At 29.3% G+C, this 26379-nt stretch overlaps 5 protein-coding genes across 9 annotated transcripts; 3 read left to right on the top strand and 2 right to left on the bottom strand.

Moving 5' to 3' along the window:
• The first annotated feature begins 4540 nt into the window (after nt 1-4540).
• On the top strand, nt 4541-11175 carry LOC116770672 (protein Flattop homolog). 3 transcript variants are annotated; one of them, XM_032662245.2, is made up of 4 exons: nt 4541-4659; nt 9068-9281; nt 9604-9752; nt 11057-11175. In XM_032662245.2, the coding sequence occupies exons 1-4, from the start codon at nt 4633-4635 to the stop codon at nt 11090-11092; spliced, it is 426 nt and encodes a 141-aa protein (XP_032518136.1). In that variant the 5' UTR covers nt 4541-4632; the 3' UTR covers nt 11093-11175. The 3 variants fall into 3 exon arrangements, with proteins under 3 accessions (XP_032518136.1, XP_061376808.1, XP_061376807.1); XM_061520824.1 differs by lacking the exon at nt 4541-4659 and adding an exon at nt 7994-8591; XM_061520823.1 differs by lacking the exon at nt 4541-4659 and adding an exon at nt 7997-8548.
• LOC116770671 (uncharacterized) lies at nt 11138-12937 on the top strand. The gene has a single exon (XM_032662244.2). It carries the CDS (start codon nt 11510-11512, stop codon nt 12845-12847), a length of 1338 nt encoding a protein of 445 aa, XP_032518135.2. The 5' UTR covers nt 11138-11509; the 3' UTR covers nt 12848-12937.
• Nucleotides 12938-12969: 32 nt separating this feature from the next.
• On the bottom strand, nt 12970-16644 carry LOC116770894 (nonsense-mediated mRNA decay factor SMG9-like). The gene is made up of 8 exons (XM_061520822.1): nt 16485-16644; nt 16191-16416; nt 15980-16108; nt 14682-14942; nt 14196-14412; nt 13846-14025; nt 13528-13694; nt 12970-13197 (listed from the first exon to the last, which is right to left on the bottom strand). Exons 1-8 carry the CDS (start codon nt 16518-16520, stop codon nt 12995-12997), a joined length of 1419 nt encoding a protein of 472 aa, XP_061376806.1. The 5' UTR covers nt 16521-16644; the 3' UTR covers nt 12970-12994.
• Nucleotides 16645-17169: 525 nt separating this feature from the next.
• LOC116770773 (uncharacterized) lies at nt 17170-20529 on the top strand. The gene is made up of 5 exons (XM_032662379.2): nt 17170-17580; nt 17802-17950; nt 18428-18506; nt 19594-19803; nt 20112-20529. The coding sequence occupies exons 1-5, from the start codon at nt 17287-17289 to the stop codon at nt 20205-20207; spliced, it is 828 nt and encodes a 275-aa protein (XP_032518270.1). The 5' UTR covers nt 17170-17286; the 3' UTR covers nt 20208-20529.
• Nucleotides 20530-23491: 2962 nt separating this feature from the next.
• Nucleotides 23492-26221, bottom strand: LOC116770663 (general odorant-binding protein 99a). 3 transcript variants are annotated; one of them, XM_061520904.1, is made up of 5 exons: nt 25922-26221; nt 24842-25009; nt 24642-24759; nt 24318-24403; nt 23492-24017 (listed from the first exon to the last, which is right to left on the bottom strand). In XM_061520904.1, the coding sequence occupies exons 2-5, from the start codon at nt 24989-24991 to the stop codon at nt 23997-23999; spliced, it is 375 nt and encodes a 124-aa protein (XP_061376888.1). In that variant the 5' UTR covers nt 24992-25009; nt 25922-26221; the 3' UTR covers nt 23492-23996. The 3 variants fall into 3 exon arrangements, with proteins under 3 accessions (XP_061376888.1, XP_061376889.1, XP_032518123.1); XM_061520905.1 differs by lacking the exon at nt 25922-26221 and adding an exon at nt 25404-25421; XM_032662232.2 differs by lacking the exon at nt 25922-26221 and adding an exon at nt 25480-25813 and having other exon boundaries at nt 23493-24017.
• Nucleotides 26222-26379: the final 158 nt, after the last annotated feature.

Genomic DNA, 26379 nt, shown 5'->3' with positions numbered 1-26379 from the left:
AAACAGTTGCGTTCTAAAACTGAATTACTGAGGGTCGTTTAAATTCAGAACCTCTAATCGGATAGTGTGAGCCCTCAGAACACAATAATATGGTAGTAATTGTAACAGTAAAATGGCAAATAAAATATAAAAAAAATAGGAATTGAAATTCTAGTACTCATGTATATATGTATTGCCTGAAGTTTCCATTTTCAAAATATGTTCAATACATGTATACAAAAGTCTCCGATCTCACATGGAAATGCATTTTTAAAATTATATATAATTTGTCGTGAAACAAAAAATATATTGTTTAGTGCCAACACAAAATAAATGTCTATAATTTTATTGTCTTTTATTTATTAATTATATTAAACTTTGCATATATACTTATTTTTAGACTTTATTTTATTTTTATATTTGCATATATAGACTTACTTGGTGAGTGAATTACGGTCTCATATATTTATCACTAGTCACTTAATCACAAAATTTACGGCAGAGATCACAACGACAGATACAATTCGGACAAACTGGTCCAGATGCTGGCATCCCTTAGTTTTTATTCCTCTCAGAGGGGATGACACCCTCCCAGAGGGCGGCGCTTAGTTATCAGTTTAGTGAACAGGGATAAAATAAAAAAGTATTCTCAAGTAATTTAACCAATAATCATATTTTCCTATATATATATATTTATTTTGTAGCTTATTTTTCAAGACGGTACATAGATAAACATACATTTTATAATAAACTTATTTTTATATTATTGAAGTTAAACCTTATTATTGTCATTCATTAATTAATTTATCGGTAATAAAAACAATATGTGTCTGTATTTCATACTCTTCTCATGATTATGTTTCCGGATGCTGTAGCATCTGATCTCTAGGCTCCGCCTTCCCGGGATTCTCCAATCCCGTTGTAACTCCGCCTATCGATCCCGGGACACAGGTGTTCATGATAATTGATGCTGCATACCCTGTTACAGAATCGATACGCTTTCAGAATACTCAGACTATTTGAGTTTTGATAGAAACATAAGGGTTTTTTTATATGGAATAATATTTGAATTTATATATTCCTTAAATTTTACTATATGAAATATTCGATTCGATAGCACGTTATTATTATTATTATTTTTCTTATTCTTATTTTGAATATTTATACTTAAAGGTTTGATTTCTTTTCAGTGTCACGGTAGTTTCAATATGTTTCATAAATACTTTCAAAACTTACAAATAGTTATAATATTTTGTGACTAGGTCATTTATTTTAAATAACAGAGTCAATCAGTTGTAAACAATCGTCAAAGAACCACAAATGTAAAATCAGGTGAGTCACTCTTTAAGAGTATAGAAGAAAGAAAAGAAGGTATGATTTAGTTTCAGGCGCTCAAATTTTTATTCAAAACAAGCTGCTTAAGTCAAAAGGATGGTAAATATAGCTACTGTATATCTAACCCCAGTAGAGTCTATAGTACAGAAATAGGCACCTAGCCATATATAAAAGATATGAATTCATATATTTGTTTCATATAAATTTTTCTCATTTATAGTCCTGTATCGAAAAACAAAGGGTACATTTCTTATTGAAGAAATGTTGCCTGAAAAATCAATAAAGATTGTTATGTAAAAATGTTTATAATCGTAAAACAACGACTAGATTATTAAGGAATGGGAAATTATTTTTTTTCTAAATAAATCTGTCATTAGTACATTGTCATAGAGTAAGGACTAACAGTTGAATTGACTTACTTATAGTATCTAAATAATTATGAATACACTTCAATCATATCTTTAAACCTTAACAAGCAATTAAGAACTAAAAGTTCGCCCCATACTATAACTACTAAGGTGACCGCTTCAGACAAATACAACGCAGAACCCTAACAATGAAAAGTCTGTTTTAAATTTTGATTTATATTATAAGATAATACCCACAGCAACTAATACTTCAACATTGTTATTTATAATCTAATCTAAAGAAAATAAATTATTCAACTTGTGATTTCATAAGTTTAGATAAAAATTATCGTGACTTATAAGATTTCAATGTGTTCTTGCTTTATAAAACGATCGATTAAAGTTTTTATTTTCCTCTGATGACCTTGTATGTAAAAATGACAGGTTATTCGTGATTCTTTAAAAGATAAAATCTTGTACCCGTATCATAAGGTTTAAAAATTCGACATTTAAATTTTTCATACTTATAGAATAGAAGCTTTTATTTAATTTAATAGGCAAACATCAAATTTATAGTGTTCGTTACTGAAACTTCTGTATTTGGTTATAGTAAAGTTATTTTGAGATCTTTTGAAATATTTAATTAATAGCCATTCATGCTCTTAATATCAGATCTAAATCAACTGATGATAACCTTCATAATATCCTTCCTTAAAAACTACTTTATATAATTTCTTGAAACACTAATATGAAAATTATAATTTCAAATAGAACATGGTAAGGTAAGCGAAAAATTTAATTATTTTTAGAGCAAATTAAGGACATTATATTATTCGTATTTTCTTATAAGAATCAATTAGAGCAAGTGCTTCATTGTTTTTTTTAGTAATGCCATTATTATTTAATGTAGCCAAGAAATCTTATGTTCACGGTCTATAGTTCTAACAAATACAAATAAGTATATTATGATATATTAGTATATAATATAAGTATTAGATTGAGTCATATTAAGTGTATTAAAATCTTTATTGGAAGCTTAACAAGAATGATAGGTTTTCTATCATCACTTTTTTATGCTATAGTTTCATTCGCACTGCAAGTCTTTAATATTCTTCCAATGTCATCACTTTATTAATACAATAACATCTGTGTTAACAAATTCGAGTGTTTATTTCTTTTTATCATATGAGCTTAAAAAGAATATTATTGTTAATAATAATTATAAATAAAGCTCTGGCTACACTGATGGACTCTCGATTTATTTTACAGCGAATTATATTATACCAGCCTATTCGTCTGGATTATTTGACATATTAACAAAGTATTTTAAATTCGTTACTGCCATAATACTGGCAACTTTTTTGGTTTAAAACTACTGCACAATTTCTAAACGTACAATTGTTTTGCCGTGACGCGGTCACAATAGCAGACATATAATATCATGGATCATATGATTCATACGTGAATGATTTGAGAAGGGTTTTGAATAAAACTGGTAAAATTGAGGTAGGATAGTAGAAAGAAAAAAAAGAATAAATGAGAAGGAACTACAACTCTCCCATCGTGGAATCAAAAAAAGACTTATTCTATAAAATTCGGAGGTTTAGAAAAAAATGTTATTATGTGAGAATATACCGGTAAATTCCCAATAGTTTCAGATGACATTGCTAATAGATTTTTTATAATATGACACGATAAGAGGTTAAGAATTACAAGGAGTTTAAGTTTTTACATGTGAGAATGAAGTTGAATGACTGATTGATTCGAATCTTGTGAACATTGACAACAGTGAAACGAAAATTGAGTCGAAGTAATCTAAATGTATTTTAAAACCACGATAATTTTTTTGTTTCTATGAAAATTATGTTGATATGTCTATTTCTTTAATAATATTTTTATATATATATAATATATATAATAAAAGTGAACGATGAGTCTTTGATAAATAACTGAATCGAAACCACCCGACAGTACGAATATTTACTTAATGTTCCTAAATGTATAAGCATTAGCCAATAAACTTCGGTACCGATTTAAATGAGCGATCATGATATAAATTCTAGAATGTATTATAATTTATGCAAAAAACATGTACCGGGCGGAGACATCCGCTAATGTCAGATATTAATGCCATAATAATCAGTTGTATATAAATAGATGTATTGCACCAAGGTCACGGTTTTAACGTACACTAATGGCATAAAGTGACATTGTCCACACGCAACCATGACAAAGCGACTTACGGGTGGGTATATTTGCCTTCCAAACGACAGTAATGTTTACGGAAGACTTTGTCTCGAATAAACTCCTAGGTAATAGGTAACTCATAGGTAATTCTATTAGTTTTTAATCAAATTTTTTAGATAACAATATCTAATTGTAATTATTATTTTAGAAAATACATTCACTCTTGAACCGATGAACAGTTCTTTAATTAGTTATGCATAGAATTATACGTATTTATATATCGAAATTATCGTAATTATTCTCCCTCATCTATGCAATAGATTGTTGGTAGCAAAATTTTAATCTATTTGTGTTCTGACGTGTAATAAAAATGACAAAAATTGCGTATAATATACTGTTTACACAATACAATGACAACCATTTACTATACATTCTTTATATTTGAAATTTATAGTATAACTTTATAAGTTTGAGATGTCCTGAAAACGTTTTACTAATATAAGTGTATATGATAAGGCATTTAACACCTGAGCTAAGCAAAGGGGCAGAGCTTGTAGTTCCAGGAAATTAAACTAGTTGCTATGGTTACGATTCAGTTGTGCCGATAACGTTTTCCCGATTTCCCGGTTGTAAAGCCTCCATACTGTCACGTGAAATACATATGCTACCTCTTTGCTATTTTTGACATATTTACATAGATCTTGACAAGTTTTGCGTTTTTATCTACGCGTCTGTGATTTTACAATTATTTTTCATATAAGATATTTATAAAAATTAGTACAGGATGGCTTACAATTTCGACAGCGGTCAAGTAAGTACCTATTTTAAAAATCATTTACATCATCATGTATATTGAACTCAAGGGCTCAAAGTATTTATTTTGTATAAGTTATAGTTAATTCGCCGTTATATTAAAAGTGGTTCTACTTTAAACTCTAGAGACCAAAAATGTTTTTAATATATAAGAACACTTGTGAGTAATTTCACTTACATTTGAAATAGATTTATTTCAAAAATAATATATTTGAAAAGTCAGAATTTATTCTACACTTATAATTAAAATTTGAATACAAAATACTAACACGACTGATTGTTTCTCTTTTAGTAGATCATAAACAAGTCATCATTAAAGAGTTCTCTAGTACAACTTATTTCCAATCTTTCACGCCACTTACAACTATAATGGTTATAGCGAATTTAGTCAATTGAATCGCACCCCATTTACAGGGAGCTAGTTGATCCAACTTCCCTAATCCCATATATTTTTTAACACCATGCACCTGCAACGCCCATTAAGAGCCCCCGTCGTCTCTGGCAGTGCGTTTTTTATTTGCGAACAAATTGTAATTCCTTTAATCCAAGTTAGATACATCCAATTACATGGCAAACATATTTGGATCTATTACGAGATTTTTTTTTATTGAAAAACAGTTCTATTTTTAAGTTTATAGAGTTCTTATTTACATGCACGCGACTTACAGTTGCCAACAATAGGTTATTGAATAGGGGGCGATTCTTCGGAGGTGACTGACTATTTTTCACTGCTTTGTGTACTGTGTTAATCCTTGTTTGACGTTTGTCCGCGGTCTTTAGTTAATAGGTATAATTTATTTGTAATCGTTTTTTTAGATTCTTTTGTAGAGCAAAATACAAATATTTTTTTTGTTTTGTCTAATAGTTATAATGCATTAAGAGGAATGTTTATTGTTAGATTATTAGAGGGTATAGAAAACTATGTGTATAAAACAAAAAGGAAAGTATTTTATATAGTCGAGTGTTGGTAGGTATAGCCGTAAAAGTATCCTTAGTCTATGTTTGCATTCTGACATAAGGTATTATACAAAGAGACTACATACGGATTGTTAGTAACTTCGTAAGTTTTGCACTCTATATTATTAACGTAGATTATTGAATGAGATACGGGAAACACATAGTATGAAGTGGAAATGGAAATGGAACAATGGAAACATGCGCAAGGCTTAACTATGTACCTTTAGTAAGAGTTCACATCATCTACTGACACACTAACAGTTCTATCTTCAGTTTATAAATCTTAGTTTTGTTAATATTCAGTTAACATCAATGAAAAACCTTAACGATTTTCTGTTTAGATCATGACTTACAAGATTTATAATTTATACCTATAAATTATGTGGTGACATAACTGAATTAGTTACTATGAAACTATTCGAGAGTAAAATGAACAAATGCGTTTGATAGATGAAATCTGTGAAGAAACTATATGTTTCATATCCGTTGTTTATTAGAAAAGGACATTTCTTTAGGCCTATATATAGTATAATAACAATATTGCCTCAAAATAAAATCATCCCTTCCTTTTTTCACACTATTCGTATTGTTGTTTGTAAGCTCGAAATAATCTCTCACTGTGATCAAGAGATGATGTTAACTAAGCAATACTTATGTACTAAGTGGTGCAATTAAGGACACAATACTTGAACGAAAAGAATCGAGTCGAACATATAGTTTTGCGAATAGATATAATGTGACAATATTACAAAATTGCATAACAATAATATTGTCAATATTATTTTTAACACTGGCAAAATACGGAAAGAATAAAAATTTCAATCGATATAAATATAGTAAGGGATTTACTAAAATATAACCGAGCTATATATATATATATATAATTTTATAAAATAATGTTCATATAGTTATTTTAAACGCATTATTATCACGTCCGTTTTTATTTGTAACTTATATTATCTACCTATAAACATGCACGAGCTCCTTTTAAGCTTTAAAAACATACGAAAATGTAAAAATTCATAAGAAGTAATATAGTGATAAAATTTTTGAGGGAACATTTTGAACATTTTAAACATACTAACATACATTCACGCATTTTCCAAAACATTACCATCTATAAGTTCATAAGGATTTATCGTTTTGTTAAAATTATTTTATACAAAAGTCCATAAATATTTAATCAAAACGAGTCACTATTACTTAAAGCATTCAGTTTCTTAGATCTAATTGCCATAAAGGTGACTCGGGAAAATTAGAAACTAATAATAATACTAAGTTAATATCAAACTTCTAGGATAATACTTCACTATCAAACAGATTAATTATTGCGTTACATTATTTATATCTTATCGAAATAGACTTAAAGATTGAGATAAAATACAGCTGGGTTTTGCGACATTAAATTAGTTTCAATAAAATTTGAACTTTGATTTTTTATGAGTATATTAAATTTATTATATTTTGTAATTATAAATTCCTTTAAGTCTTTTCTATAAATATACACGAATTGTTGTTCAAAAGTTATCATTTGCACATATCGATATTTTGCTTGGCAACTTTTTTTAATTAGTCGAAACAAACGTATAGGAACAGAAAATAGTGAATAATCCGTTTAAAATTAAATGCTCGCGGTTTATGTACACTTCCAGTATCGTGGAAAATGTATCATATTCTCTCAAACTGTCTACATCCATAACAAATTTAATGTAAACCGGCTGACAGATTCAGTAGTAAAGACAAATAAAGTTATTTCCAATTTTTATATCATCACAGATAACAAAAAGTATTAAATAAAGTAGGTACAGATAAAAAGATGTACAGTTCTAAATTCTACAGTGCAACCCTAATCGACAAAATGTCACCGCAAAAGCAAATTGGTGTCTAGTATAAATAGCTTTGGATAGAAGCCTTTTAGGTAATTAAGTCTCGTTAGGTTCAAGGTTCAACTTTGAACCTAATATTAGAAATAATGAATAAACTTGACTACAACAGTTTACTAGGCTTTCAAAGCCTTTAGTAACACACTTTATTGTTTGATAAAACCCTATAAACTTAAATTATTGTAATAGGATAATTGTGAAATGTATGAATATAATAAATGGTATTGGTATAAATCTATACATTAGTAACTTATCACTTTGCTTGAAGTTACTGCATAATTGTTAAGTATTTATCATGTTCTTTTACCTCATCAGTGAATATTAAATATAAAAAGTGCGTTCTCAATCTTTTAAAGTATGTGTAAATTAAAATAAACAGGTAATTTTGAAGATACTATCAATAAACGTGAACAAAACGGTGATCCGTTACTTACAAAACTAATACGAAAATCTTAAGAATCCTTCTTTCTAAAAACGGCTAAAAAAATTAAATCTCACATCTAAGCCATTATTTGAATTACATACTAATATTATTCATCTATTTGATAAAGGGTGCGAGCGGTAATTCTAAATTATGGCACCATTTATATTTGTCAAATCACCAGTGACGTATGGGGTAAATAATAATTTGCGTCCCCGTGTTATCTGAACGGATGATAATTATGACGCCTTTTTAAACAAAGTTTGCATTGACACCTGCCTAATTTACCTCTTTTTTTTTTAATAGGATGGCAATAGCATATAACCAGCTTGTAATATACTTGTTATATACTTCTTGTTGTTGCGTCTTGAGTATAAATAAAATATTTATTGTATATAAGATTATATGGCATGTAATAAAAATGTATTAAGAAATCATGGTTAAATTCATAATTTACAGCGCAGTACGGTGACGCATTTGGCGACTGTATAGATGATTAAAGTTTAATTTAGATGTTTTCGGCACGTGCGTCACGCCGCAGTCGCGTGCTACCCTTCAGCGCAATCAAAAGTTTATTATTCTCAACTACAAATTTTAAAATGTATCATAAATTATTTATGCATTATGTGTGTATTTTTTTTTTATTTCTATACTTTAACCCACCTGAGAGTAAAAGTCACTATTGATTTAAAAACTACGAACTGTATTAGATACACCTTACAATTAGTGTAACAAATCTTATGCAATACTTATGCTATATAAGATTTGTTAATTAAAAAAATATATTAATGCTTATTTGTTTGCCAAATAATGAAATTATTACCATTGCCAAGTGAACTCTTATAGTGTTAGAAGAAAATATTAACAAGTTTTATTAAAAAAAAAAAATTGTTCGTGGGATAACTCTCCTGATTTCTTAATAAGGTAATAAATTAATTTTTCTGAGTGTGCTTAAGTATTGGTCGTTACGAGATTATTAATTAAAAAAAAACTTGAATGTATGTACTCTAAATAGATTCTTTGTAATTATAAAAAACTTCATAAATTCTTTTATTTAATGCAGCTACGTGTGGGTTCTTAACAAAATTTTTCGTATATTTTTTTTTATCTCACGTTTTCTATTCATTCTATATTTGTGTCCACAGTTTAATAAAGAGTCAACTCCGAAACGATTAGGAAACTGGCAGGTCCCACGTTGGGCGCCAACACGGGCACGCCCTATGGAAATGAGACCTAACCCTAAACCCATTTGTGACCTCAACGGACATTTCTTACCCGGTGCACCTCGAGGATCATCTAGATGTTTCGGACACTTCACTGGGACTTGGGATTTACCGAGAAAAATAACCAGAAAAGTTGGTAAGAGTTTGCATTTATCAAGATGGTTAAATGTTATATCCATAAGTAAAACGTAACATTATGAAGTTAAATTTCAAAACGATCGCATGTTTATAGGAATGAAATCTCAATCTTCTGTTGCATTGTTGTCGTAAAACTTTTCTTCCGTATTTATCAATCCGAGTAAATACGTCCGTGTTCCTTAACATATGACGTGCCACAATGTAGTATATTTTTTGCTATGGTTTGCCAATAAACGAGTTCAATCATTTTTGTGTACGCACGCAAAACGTAACCTACTTCACACGGTATAGCATGTGATAAATATGGAACGCTCATTTAGCCGAGGAACTCGCGAAGGAGCCTCCGGACAGCAGATTTCCAGATTGGATAAATCTTCGCGTCCAACGCCCGAAGGCTGCATCACGCATGCGTGGGGGAAAGCGCGGTAAAGAAAAGGAACAACAAGAGGAAGACGAGCAGAGTTTTACAGTAAGTTGGATGAGACATACGTTGTTGTGGATAGAAATTTTAAAATTTTATTGACTAGCCTGAGTGAATATTTCTAATTTACTATAATAATGATTACAGTTTAGGATTTTAACGTCGTTTGTATCAGTAAGTTTTATAGTAAAGGTGTATCTAATTACTACCTCATTTTAAATTACTAACAATTTTTTTTATATTTTAGTTAAGATTTTGGTCACAATAGCAGTGCTTTTATAAATTTGTATTTAAGTTTACATGAAAATCCACGCCGTTGTAGAGATAATAACAATTATTCTTAAATGTATTTGTTTGTGAAAAAAGGAATATTTTAAAATTGTACCTACGCTTCTTGATAAATTTACAATATTTGCTATCGAATATCCGACGTACGCTGTAACGCTTCCATTAATTTAAGTTATTTAACTTTACTTTACAGTGAACTCAATTGTTACATATTATATCTATCATAAATATTTAATTAAAGCTTTTCATTTTTATGTGTAAAAAAGTACCTATCTCTCATACTTCTTACTGTTTATCTCCAATTTTTTGCTAAAACTATACACACATTTATATGTTTAAAATAATATGCTATAGCTACTATTATATACTAGTTTTGTTTGTTTAGACTTTTTATTCCTAAAGTGTTAGGGCGTCATGAATGTTATCGTGAAAGAATTCTAGCGTGTCTCCTAACACTAAAGTATTATTTCAAGCATTTATAGTCACACACTTAGTCGATCTTGACATAAAAATTCATAGGCGACATACGTTAGCACTTAAGTATCTGGGATACCTACTATATTTTATAGACAAATACAAACTCCTTTTACAAAATCTATTCGTTATAAGTAGATCTATATAAAGACCTTTAAGAAAATTTCTGATTAGTCATGATAATAATATAATTCCCTAATCTTTTCGGAACACCTGCTCAATGCAATGATAAACTGATAACGATGTTAGAATTTATAAAATTTGTATATATACTTTAATTAATTAATATTGAAAATATACCAAATTACCAAGTTTTCTAGTTGACCTAAAAATATTTTGTAAATTTTATGTCCATTGAGAATATTTACAACTAAAGTAGACATTTCAATTGGGCGCTTTTAAGTTAGATAACAATTTTTATTGCTCTTAATTTATTAATTGTTATTTTTTTCTTTGCTTATATTCTTAGTAGCTGTAGGTATTTTGTAGAATTAAATGTTTCATTCAAAATAAACTCTTGGCCATAAATTCTTACGAGCTTGTCTGAGGTAGTATAAGTAATGTTATTAACGTATTGCTGTTTATTTCAGCCTAAGCAATGTCCGTACCACAAACGAAAGCATTAATCTACGAGGACTAATAGCCAAGATTAAAATACTTTTGAATAACAGTGTATAATTATAACTTAAATAAAAAAAAAGCTTACTTAGATTGTTTTCTAAATTCTTCCATGTCTGTACTATAAAAAGGATAAGGATAAAGGTCCACAGAAACAAAATAACTGTTTAGAAACTAAAGCTGAAGAGAGTGAAACAATCAATGACCCTTTAGAATTGAATTCAGAAAAACAGCCGGTTGACAGTGACGGTCACGGCCCTTACATTCCTGGATCACAAACAGACGCCGACAAGCGGCATGACAGTTATGAAATTTTAGTTAAAGATGCTGTTGAAAAACTGCATGGACCACAGGAAGATCGAACAGAAAAATTTTGGAGGAAAGTAGCGGACAGTGCAAAAAAAGATGAAATCGATGCGGAGAATATGAAATATTCCAAAAAGAGCGACACACCAAAGCTGCCGTACGTGAATGTTTCCCAACATTTCAATTTTGCAAAGAAAATGCACGCAGGTAACTTAGAACACGAACCTCTTCCAGATACTCTAGGGTATAGAAATCTGACTAAAGTAGGAGAGCACAGAAACTCCGATGTCATTGTAAAACCTTATGCAATTGGTTGGAAAGGTTATGGAGCTTCAGGACCAACATGTTGTACAAAAATGCGAGTTCATCGTCCAAAAACGTGTGATCCCAAGAAAAGTGATGAAAAAATAGATGAACGGAAAAATCGTCCTGCAACGTCCGATCTAGGGAGCCAGTATAAAAAACCGCTTTCCTTAATGGACCTCGCTATATGTTGGGACTTTAAACCTGATAATCCTCGAGTAGAACCTAAAGCGCCTAAGCACATAGATGGTTCTAATGGTTCAATGGCTCCAGCAGTCTTTACAATGGTGAACACACCAAAAGAAGAAGTAAAGGAAACTGTTTTAGGACACACATATCCAATTTTTAACCAAAATCGAGATCTAGGTGATATAGGTCGTCATAGTGTCCCGCATTTTGAAAAAGATATGACTAAAGAAAAAAGAAAAGAAGTTTGCGATGTACAGAACTGCCCACAGCATAATGATATTGAAAAAGGTATAAGTTCTCAGTCATCAAGTAGAAAAAGTTCGGCCTTTTCCGATCATAAAAGCCTATGTGATGGAATTAATGGTTGTGGCACTACCTCTAATGGTAGTCGTAATTCAAACCGCGAAAACACCAAAATAAAAGTAAACCATGCGAAAAATGTATGGAATGCTAATGACAAAAACAATTCAAAGTATGATATTAATCGCAATCGCCATAGTTTGGAGTCTTATGAGAAGACTCCACTGGCTCAAGGTAAATTACATCAGAGCTCACCTAACGCGTCACAAATATCTAAACAATCCTCCAAAGAGCCTACAAAATCTAGCGAATCTTTGGAAGGCAACGTCAAACATAAAAATTGCTTATCCTGCAATGGAGTAAAGATCCACCCGGAAAAAGTTAAGCAAAAAGATGATTATAAATTTGCCTTTAAGGCTGGAAATCCAAATTCCATCCAGAGCAATAGTACAAACGATTCAAAGGAATTGAAAATTCCGAAAATGCGTCACCCCTATACCAAAAAGTCTTACACGATTCCAACTTTAGCACCTCCATTTAGCATTTGGCGAGATGCAAACGCTACCGGTTATCCGGAACACTGGAGATTGGCAAGTGTTTACCAACATGCTTATAAACCTCCCGAACAAAGACGAAAACCATTGATAGAAAGCGTTTATCAGTAGCATTAATAAATATTTTCGTATCCATTGTATAGCCCAATATATGGGGCCCAAGCAAAAATTTCATGGTAACAATTAAATAATCTAGACGAATTGTGGTTTTATTTGTTGATATTCCGCATAAAAACTGCTTTTTTTTTTAAATTTTTATTAAGGTAAAAATCTTTCATATTCCATAAAGAAGGTGCATTTCCGTATAGTCTCCCAGGCTTTGTTGCAGAAGTGAAACCATCCTCTCTCTGATAAATTCGGCACGTTCGTTATTTGATGCCTGTTAACACCAGCCACCATCCATTTGAGACGATTAGCGAGTTCCTCGAAAGAGGGATGTCCACGGTATATGTCCTTTTTATCTGAAATTATTTAACATCAACATCAAGATTTTAAGTCCAGATATAAAATGAAATGGTTTAAGCATATTCAGAAAATTTATATTCTTTGAGTTTCAAGAGCGATATAGAATTGTTTAATTATTGTTAATAGGTTTGCTCAAACATGGTAAAGATATAAAAAAATTATTCTGCCAAAAAGGACTATTTCGTCAAATTTTCTATTGTTCTGGACGCATGTTTTCGGAGAAATATTTGAAGAAATTGTTTTAAACAAAGTCAGCATTCATGTTTCTATTTGATTTCTTGTGAGAATTCACATGTGAAGCAGCTACAAGACTGTTATGTACATACCATAATCGCTATATATCTCTGGCAATAAGAACAAATTGATAGGATGTCCACAGTTAGTTATGCTATATGTTTTACAAACATTGTCAATATTTATCCCATTCTTGTTCGGGTCACTATACATATACATGCCAGAATTTAGTTGTAGGTTTGACCTCTGGAAAGCTTTCCTAAAATTAATAAAAGTGGTTAAATTCACGATCCAAATACCAAAGTATCTGATTATTTTTTCAGTCCCAAGTTGTTTGAAATAATTAAACATTTAAGTTACTTAGGCAATTGAACATTTGTGCTCTTAAAAACTTTAGTTTCCAGTCTAACCTATAAAAGCTTTGCATAGTCATCACGCTCTCAGGCGTGAAATCTTCCAACGTGCATCTATTGTGTAATAGTAGTAAGTGGGGATGACTTTCTCCGGAACTTGTTTCCACCTCCTGACTTGTATTTACATTGTTAGAGGCAGAAAGTGACGGTTTAAGCATCTCTGCTGTTTGGATGTATCTGTAATGTCATAAGTTGCTGTGAAATTTGTAAAAAATATCTTACATGGGTATATGTTTTACATAATAAATTACACATTTATATATTCAAGGTGATTTTTTTGTTTAGTACCATTAGGTTTAAGGTCATATTTTACAGTCAAAATTATATGTTATATATATTAAATTTACCTTATAAAATTATAATCAACAAACCAATCCTGTATGACAATGAGAACATGACATACAGCCATCAAATATGAAGCAATTTGTAAACAATCAACTGTCATAATGTTGGCACTCCTGGCTGTTACAGGGTTGGTGCTTGTCTCCTCAATTAACGATGGTGACCAAAGAGGTTGACAATCAAGCAGTATAATTCTGTCATTAGTAACAAACATATCTATACCTAGAAGATGGAAAATAGAGAAATTAATCACTATACACTAGGTCATAACTTTTGTTAGTTAAGCTTATTACAGGCTTATAAATACTTTGTACCATAAAACAGCATGATATAAACATTCAAAGAATAATAAATTCCATGTAATAAATTAAAAATATACATATTTTAAATGAGAACCATTCATGACAAGACTTCTTACGGGTTTATATAAAAAGTGTTTTATAAAAATCAAAGGAGATAAACATACACATCTCTTTACTAATAAACATTACCTTTAGTGCAATGAACACCTTTTTCGATACATTCAATGTCTTGCATTTTAAATTTCAATGGATTTTTGTCATCTTCCTTAAGATCTGTCGCCTCGGTGAGACTGATATTTTCAAATTGGTTTTCCATGGACAGTTCATTTGTTTCTGTGCTATGGTTGGCGGGTAGTTCATGACTATGGAGAATTTTATGACATATATCATCATGTTGTTTGTTGCGAGCAATCAGATTAAGAATCATTGATTTCCCCACACTTTGAGTACCTGAAACATATATTCTTTATGTTCTAGCTTTAAAAGTTCACTTTGAAGTAATAAATTTATATAAGATTGTAAGGTACTGTTTTAATACACAAAATCTTTATATATTTACTTTTAATTAAGACCCAGTTTCACCAAACACTTTTAAATGAATGTTAAGTCTTGTTAAGGCCTTTGATGGTCTGTTAGACAAATCGAGCGTCCCACCACACAATAGTGACTGTTAAAATGTCTTAACAAGATATTAATATAAATTCCTGCTCTAGAGGTCCGTCAAATGGCTAACGGATAGTTAATCTAATGTATTGCCAAAACTCAAATGTCCAATCAAACCGCTGCTTTTTTGTAGCCATAGTAATAGCATCTGTTTTGAATTTCCGACTATTTAATTGTATTTATTAATAAGGTAAATTTTTTTTTTAATGTGATGAAAAATTTTGCACCTCTTTTTTCTATGACATTTCATCACTTATAACTTGAACACACTTAATGCCAATAAATTGACGACGCGATTTTGACAGGTTACATCTAATAAACTGAAAAGAAAGCTTTTTGTGTGCCAAATCTATGCAATGACTGATATATAAAATTTGGTCGCATTAGCTGACAAGTAACATATGGAGGAATATACAATCATGGGATAAAGTGGTGCATCATAGCAAATATCTTGTATTGAACGCTATAACTTCAATTTGGTTGTCTTATAATAAGAATGATAACTTGGAAGCCAGTCATTTAATTTGACTTAATAATGCCCTGTTAATTTTTCCTTTTTTTTTCTTCAATAATATAATTGTCATGATGGACAATTTATATTATTGAATGTTTGTTAGAAAATGCCTCGTTTAGATTTAACAAACAGTGTTTGGTGAAACTGGGTCTAAGTCTGGCGGTTTATTAGAATGATTATTTTGGATTAAAATAAAGTAATTTAGATATTCACAATAGATTCTTAAATTTATTTTAAAGAGTTTCTCCCTCTGCTCACAAAGCCACACACAGTTATTGTTGTCAACTGTTTTTTATATAACAATACATACCCATAACACCAACAACTAAATAGTTATTATTAGAATCATTAAGGAACTCAAGAGCTGCAGTGTTAAATTCCAAATTTTCATCCAACAACTTTACTGGTTGTGACATTTCTTTCACTGGACATTTTTGTTCTATAATAAAACAAAATTAAAATTGAAAAATAAAAGCGGTAAAATTTAATCTTACCAAGGTGGAAATTAAATAAACACTAACCTTTTTTTTCTTTATTTTCATTTTGAGCGATCTTAGATGGATAAATACCATCTGCATCTATCGTTTGTGATTTCGGACTTATCGGTCTATCTTCTTTGGGGGTGCTCTGTTCTCGAGTTTTTAATATTATAGTAGGCTGTTTTTCCTTTTCCTGATTTCCTTTAATAAGATCTTTAGACGCATCACGATCGGATTTCAAAATAACTGGTCTTCTTGGTAAAGTATCCTAGAAATATAGATGAAAGAATTGTCTACCTAAGTAAGGTTTAAAAGCATTTAAATGTGGTTTTGTACCTTAGTGTTGATAATTTTTTTCTTTTTATCAGCCATTTAAAAAATATTTATTAGTGTTTAGACTTATTTCATTTGAATTTTATGAAATTCCTTTCAGTGAAAATTATAAACAGCGCTTCGCTATTCGTTTCAGTAAACAATTCTCTTGACAGTTGACAATGACAATTGACAATATATATTATAGGTAGGTAGATTGACTATTGTAGTTTGAGCCTACTTATACAATATAAATGATATTTAACTTGAAAACGAATAATGTTGTTCTTATTCACCCTTTCACAACATAAAATATAACACATGTTTCGCATCACATTTGTTTTACCGTGGCATCTGTAATTCTTTATGGTATTTATTATTTATTATATAAAGAGTGTGTCTTAAACATAATAGAGAAAATAAACGAATTGATGATATATTAAAAAAAAACTCATGAGTAAATGAAAACGCTTTTTATATTTTTCGCTCCTTATATTTTACTTATTGAGGTGTTTTTTATGTTACTTTGAAGGTTCCTTTATATTTTATTTTATTAATTATAAAAGAGTTGATTTTTTGAATGTCTTAATTGAAAAAAAAAGAAAAAGTTGTAAACTGAGTGATGGTATATTGAGTTGACCTGAGATTTTCAGAGTATTTTATCTGTATTTTCCATTTCATAATGGAAAGAATATCCAAGCGGTCAGGCCATAGATAAAATTTGAAGGTTACAATTTACAAATGATTTGAATAATTGAATTTTTTGACTTATACATTTGATGTTTAGTTATTGACGTTTCATTATAGCAAAGTTAAGAATTTGAATATGTTCGACTATAAGATGCTGTTTGCTCTTGGTATTTTCCTTTGCTATTTAGAAACGATAGCGTCAACTGAAGATGTTTGTGTCAAAAAAGGACCCTGTTCATGTGAGTTCTCCAATGGTACCGGTATTGATTTATCGCCAACTGCAAATGGATTTGCTATGACGCAAACTTATGAATTAAAGAATGAAGGTTCGCAATACTCTTTGAGCACATATTATTATCATCCCTGCTATGATATCCAACTCAAGATCAATACGACCAAAGTTATAGGCACTTGCGGAAATCCTTTGTCGGTAAGTACATGTCTATTGCGTGATTTTAGTTTTCAAACTTGTTTATATCCATCTAATTATAACTGGTTTATATATAGTTTTACCTGCTACTATTTTTCGATTTTGTTCGTAATTTATTAGTAAGACAATTTAAATTCAATTCATAGTGTACTCTCAAAGTCATTTTGCTAACAAATAGTTTACTTTTAAGAATTTAAATATTTTATTGAACAATATTTCAGATATGTAGATATACAAGGAATTTTGATTTGCAAAATGCAACAAAAGATACATTTAAAATTGACGATGGCAATTATGAGTTTATGGGAAGTTCTAATATAACTCAGTTTGGCGCAGACGGAAAGTCTATCATATACTTCAATGGGCCTTCGTAAGTAAATTCCATGTTTACAAATAAAAATAATGAGAATTCTATTCTATCACCTTCATATTTCAAAATTCTGCAGTGATGTGATCTTTTATAATGTTTTTATTAAGAAAACATTTCAAACTATTGGTGTTGTATTATATAATGCAAATTAATACAAAGATAACAAATAGGTAACATCAATGGTATAGTTGAATTGTTATTTAAAAAAATACCTTTATGATTACCACTGTACATACACATTCTTATTATGGTAATTGTCTTGTAGTATTTGAATACCATAGCTTTTCGGTGACAAAGCAATCTCACATATTATACATTTTAATCTTTAAGGTCATTTTATGATCTGCAGCCATCACTAATATTAATTTTACCATTATCTGCTATTTTTTTTTAAATTAAAACTCTTATAATATCATTATGTTTGCTATTAATAATAATGCTAGCAGTGTTAATGAATATGTGCCATTAATATTTCAGTTCAACTGTGGTTATGTTGATATGTGCCCAGACGGAAAATAGATTACATATTTATTCCTTGGAAGAACCGGACAAAATTGTAAGTTATCAATTTGTTGACATAAATATCTTGTTTACCAATCTTTACTATCTTTTTCTTTCAAATTTTATCAATTTATTTAAGCCATTGCACATTTTTATTTTGACATTGAAATAACTCTTTTATATCTAAACTTAAATGAGGCCAATGATATCATCTTATAATGTTAAATAGAAACGTTTTTAAAAGCCCGCTCTTGACAGAAACATTTTTGATATAAAAAGGGCTATTAATGTTTTAATTAAATAGAAAAATGGTTAAAATTTTAAAAAAAGAAGGCTTAATAAATTAATTAAGACTGATTTAAAATAAAACTGATCAATTTAACTTTAAAAATATGTGTCATTGTTATTGTCCTTACACTTTTTGGTGACAGTAATACAAGATTACATTTCTACTAAAATACCTTGGTAATAATTATAACACAATTAAATAATAAACCATATCTTATCTTAATGAAATATAACTGGTTTTTTTATTAATTTATAAGATGAATGATATTTTGATGTTTATATATTCTGTATTTGAGTTCTAAATATTGTCATAGATATTTTATTATATTAGCAGATAATATTAATATGATTGATATAAATATTTTTTTACTCATATTCAATATTTCTAATGAAGTCGGCAACAATTCGAATGAAATGCCAATCTGTACTCCCGACCAGCTAAATTCATGTTAAATAACAGAAAAAATCTGCAAATTATCATTAATGAATAATACCTAATAGCTAGTGAAGGCAATCTCAATTGATGTGTACAAATTTACTATATAATTTGTTAACAAATACTTTAAAGTAGATTAGAATGAATTTCCATAGACTATTATATTTTTAGAATGTTCCTAGCATTGTGTTTCTTAACCACATGTGTCCTTCACTTATATAATATGATTGACATTAGAATATTATATAAACATACATATATACAGCAGTATATTTTTAAAATAAGTCAATGTTGTAATACTAATAATTCTGTACAATGTACATGTTATAATTCTGTACATATATAATAATTCCTAAAATTGTTTATGTATATTTTGTTTTGCCTAAATAATATAAGTATTCATAAATTTTTTTTTCAGGTGTTGGCATTTTATTCTAGGGAGGCATGCCTGAAACAGATTGAAGAACTCGGTCCATCATTGGGTACAACTTTGCTCATAATATTATTTTCATTTGTAGCTCTGTATCTAGCTTTAGGTATTTGTACCAAGATATTCCTTATGGGAGCTACCGGCATTGAAGTTATACCGAATCTGTCATTCTGGTCAGATTTACCTAATCTTGTTAGGGTAAGTTATTATATAATATTAATTTATTTTGTTATTAAAATTTTATTACTATTCGCTTAATTTAAATAAGGTCGTTCTATTTTTAAATGAAAGTAAAGTGTATGTTTAGTAACCGCTTACATTATGAGCAGTTCAAAATTATTGCGTCAATAAATTTATGCAGTAATTGAAAATATTCAATTGTCTACATAATTTATTGCAATAATATGTTTTATTGCTTTTAAATGCACATATGTATGAGTTTTTAACTACCGCTACTAGAATAAATATGTCTTTGTTGTATTACATGTTCGTTTCTATATTTTAAGGATGGTTGGGCGTTCGCGTTGAATGGCTTTAAGTTGCCCAATCGCAGTCAAGGCCCTGTGACGTCACCTGACCCTAACAGCTACGACAGCATATAAAATAGAGACGCCCTCATAGAAGGGCACCTCGTACTCGTTGAATAATATAAAAGACTTTTGAATTTCGAACATATTATAACGCATAATCTCTTTAGTAAAAATAATCTTCTTTTTTTTTATCAAAACAGTTGTGATTTTATTAAACTTCATATAAATTATTTTTTGTTTTGTTAAATCTATGAGGGTAATGGTAACTAATGCAATATTCGATATTATTTTTTTTATTAGCATATACATGTGATTATTGTTGTAGTTTTAGTTTTGGAGTATGATGATCTCTTGTAAAGATGTCCATTTTTATTTTCTGAATCTGAGTCTGAACCTCTATAGAACATTTTTTTTCTTGTTTGAAGACCGCTATTAATTTAATTGGTTATTGCCTACTAAAAAATTCATTTTAATCATGTAATAAATAACAAAAATTGTTAAAAATATCTTTATCATAATAATGTTTGCTGAATGTTTGTAATATAACATTTTTTTATTATATAATTACCTTTAATTATCCCTAGAAATAAATACATTATTCAGTACATAAGTGTAGTGCACATGAATGCAATATTTCATAATAACAGTTTGTTTGAAGTTTATCTTTTTTTTTAGTGCAATACTTATTTCATTTTTTTGTTAGTCACATTTCACGGGTTCCTTTAAATTGTTTTTAATATGTATTTAATTTGTAGGTTTTATTGAAGTTTTTTTTTTCTTTCATTTATAAAACTAAGTAATAATGTTTATTATATAAGAAAAAAAAAAAATTAACAATTGTAACAATGTATTTATCTAATCCACTATATTGTTAATGTAAGGTACATAACATATAGATGTATAGACATAGGTATTGTAAAATGTTTCGAGTAATGAACATGTTAGACTAAATAAGCTTAGGATTTCTTTAAAATCAAATAATAAGATATGTATATTTTTATAATCTTATCTCTTGAACTATTTAAAAATTTGGCCTATTGATGTTATTAAGAGGTATTATCTTATGCAATCTATTTTAAATTTAAATATGTATGTTGTGAAACAAATAATTGTGGTAAAATGAGAAATGATTTTGTTCAATATACAAGATACAAGATTGTATTATCTTCTCTTATATAACGAGAGAGATCCTAAGACTTAAAATTTCAATCCATGCCATTGTAACTATTTCTTGTCTATCCTCAAGTCTTTAAACTTCAAGTGCCAATTTACTCATATAATGTTGTAATAAATTTATCTTTTATTGAATGTTTTATATTTATATATATATATATATATATATGTATATATATTTTATACTTTATATACTTTCTATTCTCTATATACTACTCCCGTATGACATATCGTTCGATTTTTATTATAATTTTGGACCAATAGTGATAGTGTATTCTTATTATTCGATACACCTATTTGATTTGCACAAAAATTCAAACCTGTAATCAGTGTGAGACTTTTTATAAATAAAGATATTAAATGTGTTGTTTCATTTTTGAAGTAATCCTTTTTTTATTTATCACTATCTTAAACATTTTGTCATTTTATAAATATATGTATGTAGGTAAATATTCTCTTAATTAATTTTAATTCTTATCCCAGGAAGTTGATATGCTTTAGACCAAATTATCTTGGTCAGTTTATGAGTTTAAACAAGGATATAAAACGGGAAAAATATCTAGTGATATGTATGTACACTATGGACAGTGTACAGGAATTACACGGTTTAATTAAAGCATCCTCATTCTGTCATCGAACGATCGGACATCTTTCGTTGTAGACCTACCTCACATTCGAACGAAGCGATACATTTTTTCCTTCCTCGTACGTACAACAAATGACTGGTATAGTTTGCTCCGTCTGTGTTTCCTTCCAATTATTATTGGGGAATCTAAAAGGAAAGGGTAAAAATAGGCTGCTATTGACTTGGTGCGTTCAGCACTTACGACTTCATTTCGTTAGTCGCACGGGTGGTACCATATGGTGGTGGGGGTGGTGAAAGTTAGGTACCATACAGTCGAAATTTTAAAAAAATATCTTGAATTGTAGAAAGAGATTTCTTCATCAATATAAAATAGTCTTTTAAAAATTTTATGACAAATTACAATTATAATTTAGAGAAATTAAAGCGTCCATGAACAATGTTGTCCTTAGAATATATTATTTTGAACCTTGATTCTGAATTCCAATATTTATAGATCGTCGAAACTGAATTTATATTTATCTGTTGTTGATTGACAAACCATGTATTTTTGTTTATGTATAATAATTAGTCCGTATTTTGTGTAACCTTTATGTGTGCAAACGAGATAATAAATGTGTAATTTCTTTAATAGGAAAAGTCTATCTATAATAGTGCATTTTTTAATGCTATGGCTTCATTTGCACTGGAATCGTTGATTATTTTGCCAATGTCAACTGTGCGTTATTGTTGGTTAGATTGAGATTTAAGTTTTTCAATTTTGTCACATCTCATACCTAAGTTATATTTTTTAACCATCTTGAAATTCTTGAAAAAATATATATTATGGTTGAAAAGTTTTGAAAACTTGTATTACTAAATTGTGATGCCAGTATTCTTGTTTGAATTGCAGTAAATATTCAGTTGAGCCCAAATCAAAAGTTGGATGGATTTAGAATTTAGTTCTGCGAATTTTTTTTAAAGTATAAAAAACTATGCCACACACTAAAATTTATTATAATCGTAAATGATTTGTGTATATGTTACCGGGAATGTATGAAATCAAGGAAGTGTATATAAATCCTAGGAAATGTGTACAATTCCGATACTGTTTAGGAAATGTATAAAATATTGTTTGACAAACTATTTAATGCATAGATATTCTAGGAAACGTATAAATTTCCTCGGAATTGTATATAATTCCAATATCGTATTAGGAAATGTATAAAGTAAATGCCTTCTGCAATAAAACACGTTGTTAATTTTTTTTTTATTATAACACTTATTGAGACAATCGGGTAACAGTTATACCGTAAAATAATTATAATATAACCTAACCTAACCTAACCAATAATCACGAATAGTCTTTCTAGCAGCTGTTTTTGCCGTAGAAACTACTTCAATTAACTCTTTATAACGTTCATGTTCAATAAAGCAGTGTTTTTAACGTTTGTTAATATTCTTAATGACGTCAAAGTCCTATAAAATCGCTCGTTCATGAGCGCGATGCGTGATTCTGAATACCCTCCCGCTGTCCCCACATACCCACCAATATCTTAAATGTTTTACATTTCCGATTGCTATTTAGGAAATGAATAGATTTCTTAGAAAATGTGTAATGTGTAAGTAAATTATTATTTATAGTTAGTCTTTTTATTAGTATATTTTTGTCGGATTTGCTCAGACTTTTTTTTTAAACTCTGATTTAAAAAGAGAGGTGTTAAGTGCAAATTCGTTTTCGATCGATTCGATCGATCGATTTAGTTGCTTTTAATGGCAAGTCAGTCAAATGTATCCCTGCGGTGGTTCTTAGCTATCTTATTCGATCAACCCCCTCACGCATGCCAGTATATTCTTTAAGTGACAAATAATACGAAGGGGTTTTTAAAATTTAATATGTATAATTTATTTATTTTTATTTTAAATACATTAGAAACATTTAAAGAATAAATAAATATAAACGATAATTTTTTATTTTTTTTTTGTAAGAAGATGAGTTTGCCATCAATATATTTTGTTCTTTAATTAACTTGCTATGAAGTGCAAAATTACAAAAAAATGTGAAATACACTAATATCTTATCCAGAATTTATGTAATCTGTCATTGCCAAATACTGACGAAACGCTCATTGAACCACAAAGCCCATCTGAAAAATAAAATTTAGAAAAATATGAGCACCTAAAAATAATTCTCACGAGAATGAACTTATCGTATCAAAACAATGAGGTATCAAAATTTAAACTATACTATTTGTATACATAAATAAAGAAATCAAAAGTAGTAATCTATAATCTGAAGCTGTTTTGTATATTTAATATTCCATTCAGTATTTTAAACGTATCATAGACTCTAAACAATGTTTGTAGTCTAATGGCATATCGAGACATTCAACTGCCTCAGAGCTATTGTTACGAAGTAAGCGTGTTACAATTAAGAAAATGCTTACCTTAGAAGAATTTTCTATTAAACATTTGGCTAAAAGCGATGACCTCTCACATCCCTCTTTGCCATCGCTGACTTCTGCAGTGTTCACTAAAAATATTGTTGAATAGAATTAAGTTATGGATAGTAGGTACAATTTAAAGGGATTGGAAGTAGAAAACTTAACTAATCAGGAATAAATCTTGCATTCGGAAAGACGAGACTTAATTCATTAAATAAAAAGATAAAATTGAAAGGATTCAAAAGTTTATAGTTACATGATTCCGGTTATTGTGAAAACCGTAAAGTGATTTTAACCGGCATATTTATAACACAAAGATTAACTTACCTTTTTCACACAAAGAATAAAGGTTTTTCGCCTTTTCCAATTTAGTCTTATCATCAGGATATTCTTCTTCAGACGTCTTGTAGGCATTGTTGAAGCTAAACATTCCGTTATCGTCCAACTGAAATATAAATTTTTATTTACCAGTAGTAAAGTATTTGATTTTTGGCGACATTTTCTTTCTCAGAATATTTATTCCGTACCCATCCAATTTTTCGGAAGACACATCCCATCAGACATTTAACGTTCTTGTTGTCGGGAATTTTATGGTCTTTGAGCATTTGTATTTCTTCCTTGGTGACGGGATGTTCTTTGCTGCACTCCACGGTTAGTTCAAGAAACCATTTCTTCATGTCATGGTCGCTTCTAGCCTGTTATAATTTATAAAGTATAAAAATTAATTAAAGGTTTAATCGCCTCCAGTGTCGTGTCTAGAGTTTTTACTACTTAAATTTCTTTAATTAATTTTTGTGAATGTATTAAAATTGAATTAAACAAAAAAACATTGTATCAGTTGTAGAAGTAGATGAACTTTTTTGTTTACTTTCGTAGATAAAAAATAAAACTTCATTAATTTAGGTAACAAAGACAAAATATTTTAGGCAAATTTTCATTTCTTGTCTAGTATTCTCTTGACCATATAAAGTGTTATGGCATTTTTACGGACAGATTTTTTTACTATTCCGCGAGTAGTCTTTTGAGAATTAAAAGAAATTTGTTATATTTAACACTGATCTGAACACAAAACCACATAAATGTAATAACCACACATTTTTTATCGGCACGAGCTGCAAAATGCTCATAATTTTCAGACAACCGCTATAATATCCTATAAACTTACCAAGGCTAATCCAACAAAAACACATATGAAAATAAAAATTTTAAAAACAGACATTTTTATTCAATTCCAAAATGGACACTAACACTAGTTTGACAAGGAAATTATTTTATAGAAATCACAAAGACATATAATTAAAATATATTTTGAGGTAATGATATTTTAATTCTGGCTCATCGCTGGACGTTCAGAATGACTTCACATCATAATGACAAAAATGTAAAATAAAAAGCTATTGGTGCACACACGTTATTTAGAAACTGATACGTATGTAGGGATATTCGATGGCTACATTTGTTTGGGTAAATTTTATTTAACAATAATTGATTTACATATTAGACTCAACTAGTTTTTATGTTAAAAACCTAATAGGTAGGATTATAGAAGACAGAGAAAATGTTAATGATAGATTTTAATGTATCTGACTGAATGACTGTATGCTTACTCTAAGTTTTCATCGTTAGACTATATACAGAGAGTTAAGAGTTTATTCAAAAATATTAGCAAATTTTAGTACGTATTGATGTTGGGAATGAGAAATCTAAATGGACGAGGAACAGAAAACGCTTTGTATATTGAATGCCGATGAAAACTTGTACTTAACGTGCCGATCTATTATAGTACCTGCAAGGAATTTAATGTGGGGGACCATTTTAATTGCATTTATTTTCTAGTTTATTTATTTGAAATAGTCAAATAAATAAAGCAACATCTAACAAATATAAACCTTGAAATAAAAATTGGGCGTAAAACTATTACCTTGGTTGAAATATCTAATGTTTATTATTTTTTCCTAAGGTAAAACAGAAACGGAAGCGAAAAAACATTTAATTGCATTTTTATGACCGTATTTGTAACGAGTTTTGTATAACGTAATTTTAGATAAAATCAGCTTTACACGTC

This window comes from Danaus plexippus, chromosome 7 (assembly GCF_018135715.1).
Source record: "Danaus plexippus chromosome 7, MEX_DaPlex, whole genome shotgun sequence".
In the NCBI taxonomy this organism is placed as follows: domain Eukaryota; kingdom Metazoa; phylum Arthropoda; class Insecta; order Lepidoptera; family Nymphalidae; genus Danaus; species Danaus plexippus.
Note: the sequence above shows the minus strand (reverse complement) of the source record. Positions and strands in the feature narration are given on the sequence as shown.

Coding starts and splice junctions, on each gene's coding strand:
- LOC116770663 (XM_032662232.2), bottom strand. CDS start 25,533: ATGTCTGTTTTTAAAATTTTTATTTTCATATGTGTTTTTGTTGGATTA. Junction 25,010..25,479: donor TTTTTGTTGGATTAGCCTTG/GTAAGTTTATAG, acceptor AAATTATAACAG/GCTAGAAGCGACCATGACAT. Junction 24,018..24,317: donor TAATAGAAAATTCTTCTAAG/GTAAGCATTTTC, acceptor TTTATTTTTCAG/ATGGGCTTTGTGGTTCAATG.
- LOC116770671 (XM_032662244.2), top strand. CDS start 11,510: ATGAAATATTCCAAAAAGAGCGACACACCAAAGCTGCCGTACGTGAAT.
- LOC116770773 (XM_032662379.2), top strand. CDS start 17,287: ATGTTCGACTATAAGATGCTGTTTGCTCTTGGTATTTTCCTTTGCTAT. Junction 18,507..19,593: donor TGGAAGAACCGGACAAAATT/GTAAGTTATCAA, acceptor TTTTTTTTTCAG/GTGTTGGCATTTTATTCTAG. Junction 19,804..20,111: donor ATTTACCTAATCTTGTTAGG/GTAAGTTATTAT, acceptor CTATATTTTAAG/GATGGTTGGGCGTTCGCGTT.
- LOC116770672 (XM_061520823.1), top strand. CDS start 8,435: ATGTTTTCGGCACGTGCGTCACGCCGCAGTCGCGTGCTACCCTTCAGC. Junction 8,549..9,067: donor ATAAATTATTTATGCATTAT/GTGTGTATTTTT, acceptor TTGTGTCCACAG/TTTAATAAAGAGTCAACTCC. Junction 9,282..9,603: donor AAAAATAACCAGAAAAGTTG/GTAAGAGTTTGC, acceptor ACGCTCATTTAG/CCGAGGAACTCGCGAAGGAG.
- LOC116770894 (XM_061520822.1), bottom strand. CDS start 16,520: ATGGCTGATAAAAAGAAAAAAATTATCAACACTAAG. Junction 16,109..16,190: donor TGAAAATAAAGAAAAAAAAG/GTTAGTGTTTAT, acceptor GTTTTATTATAG/AACAAAAATGTCCAGTGAAA. Junction 14,026..14,195: donor GTTGATTATAATTTTATAAG/GTAAATTTAATA, acceptor ATGACATTACAG/ATACATCCAAACAGCAGAGA.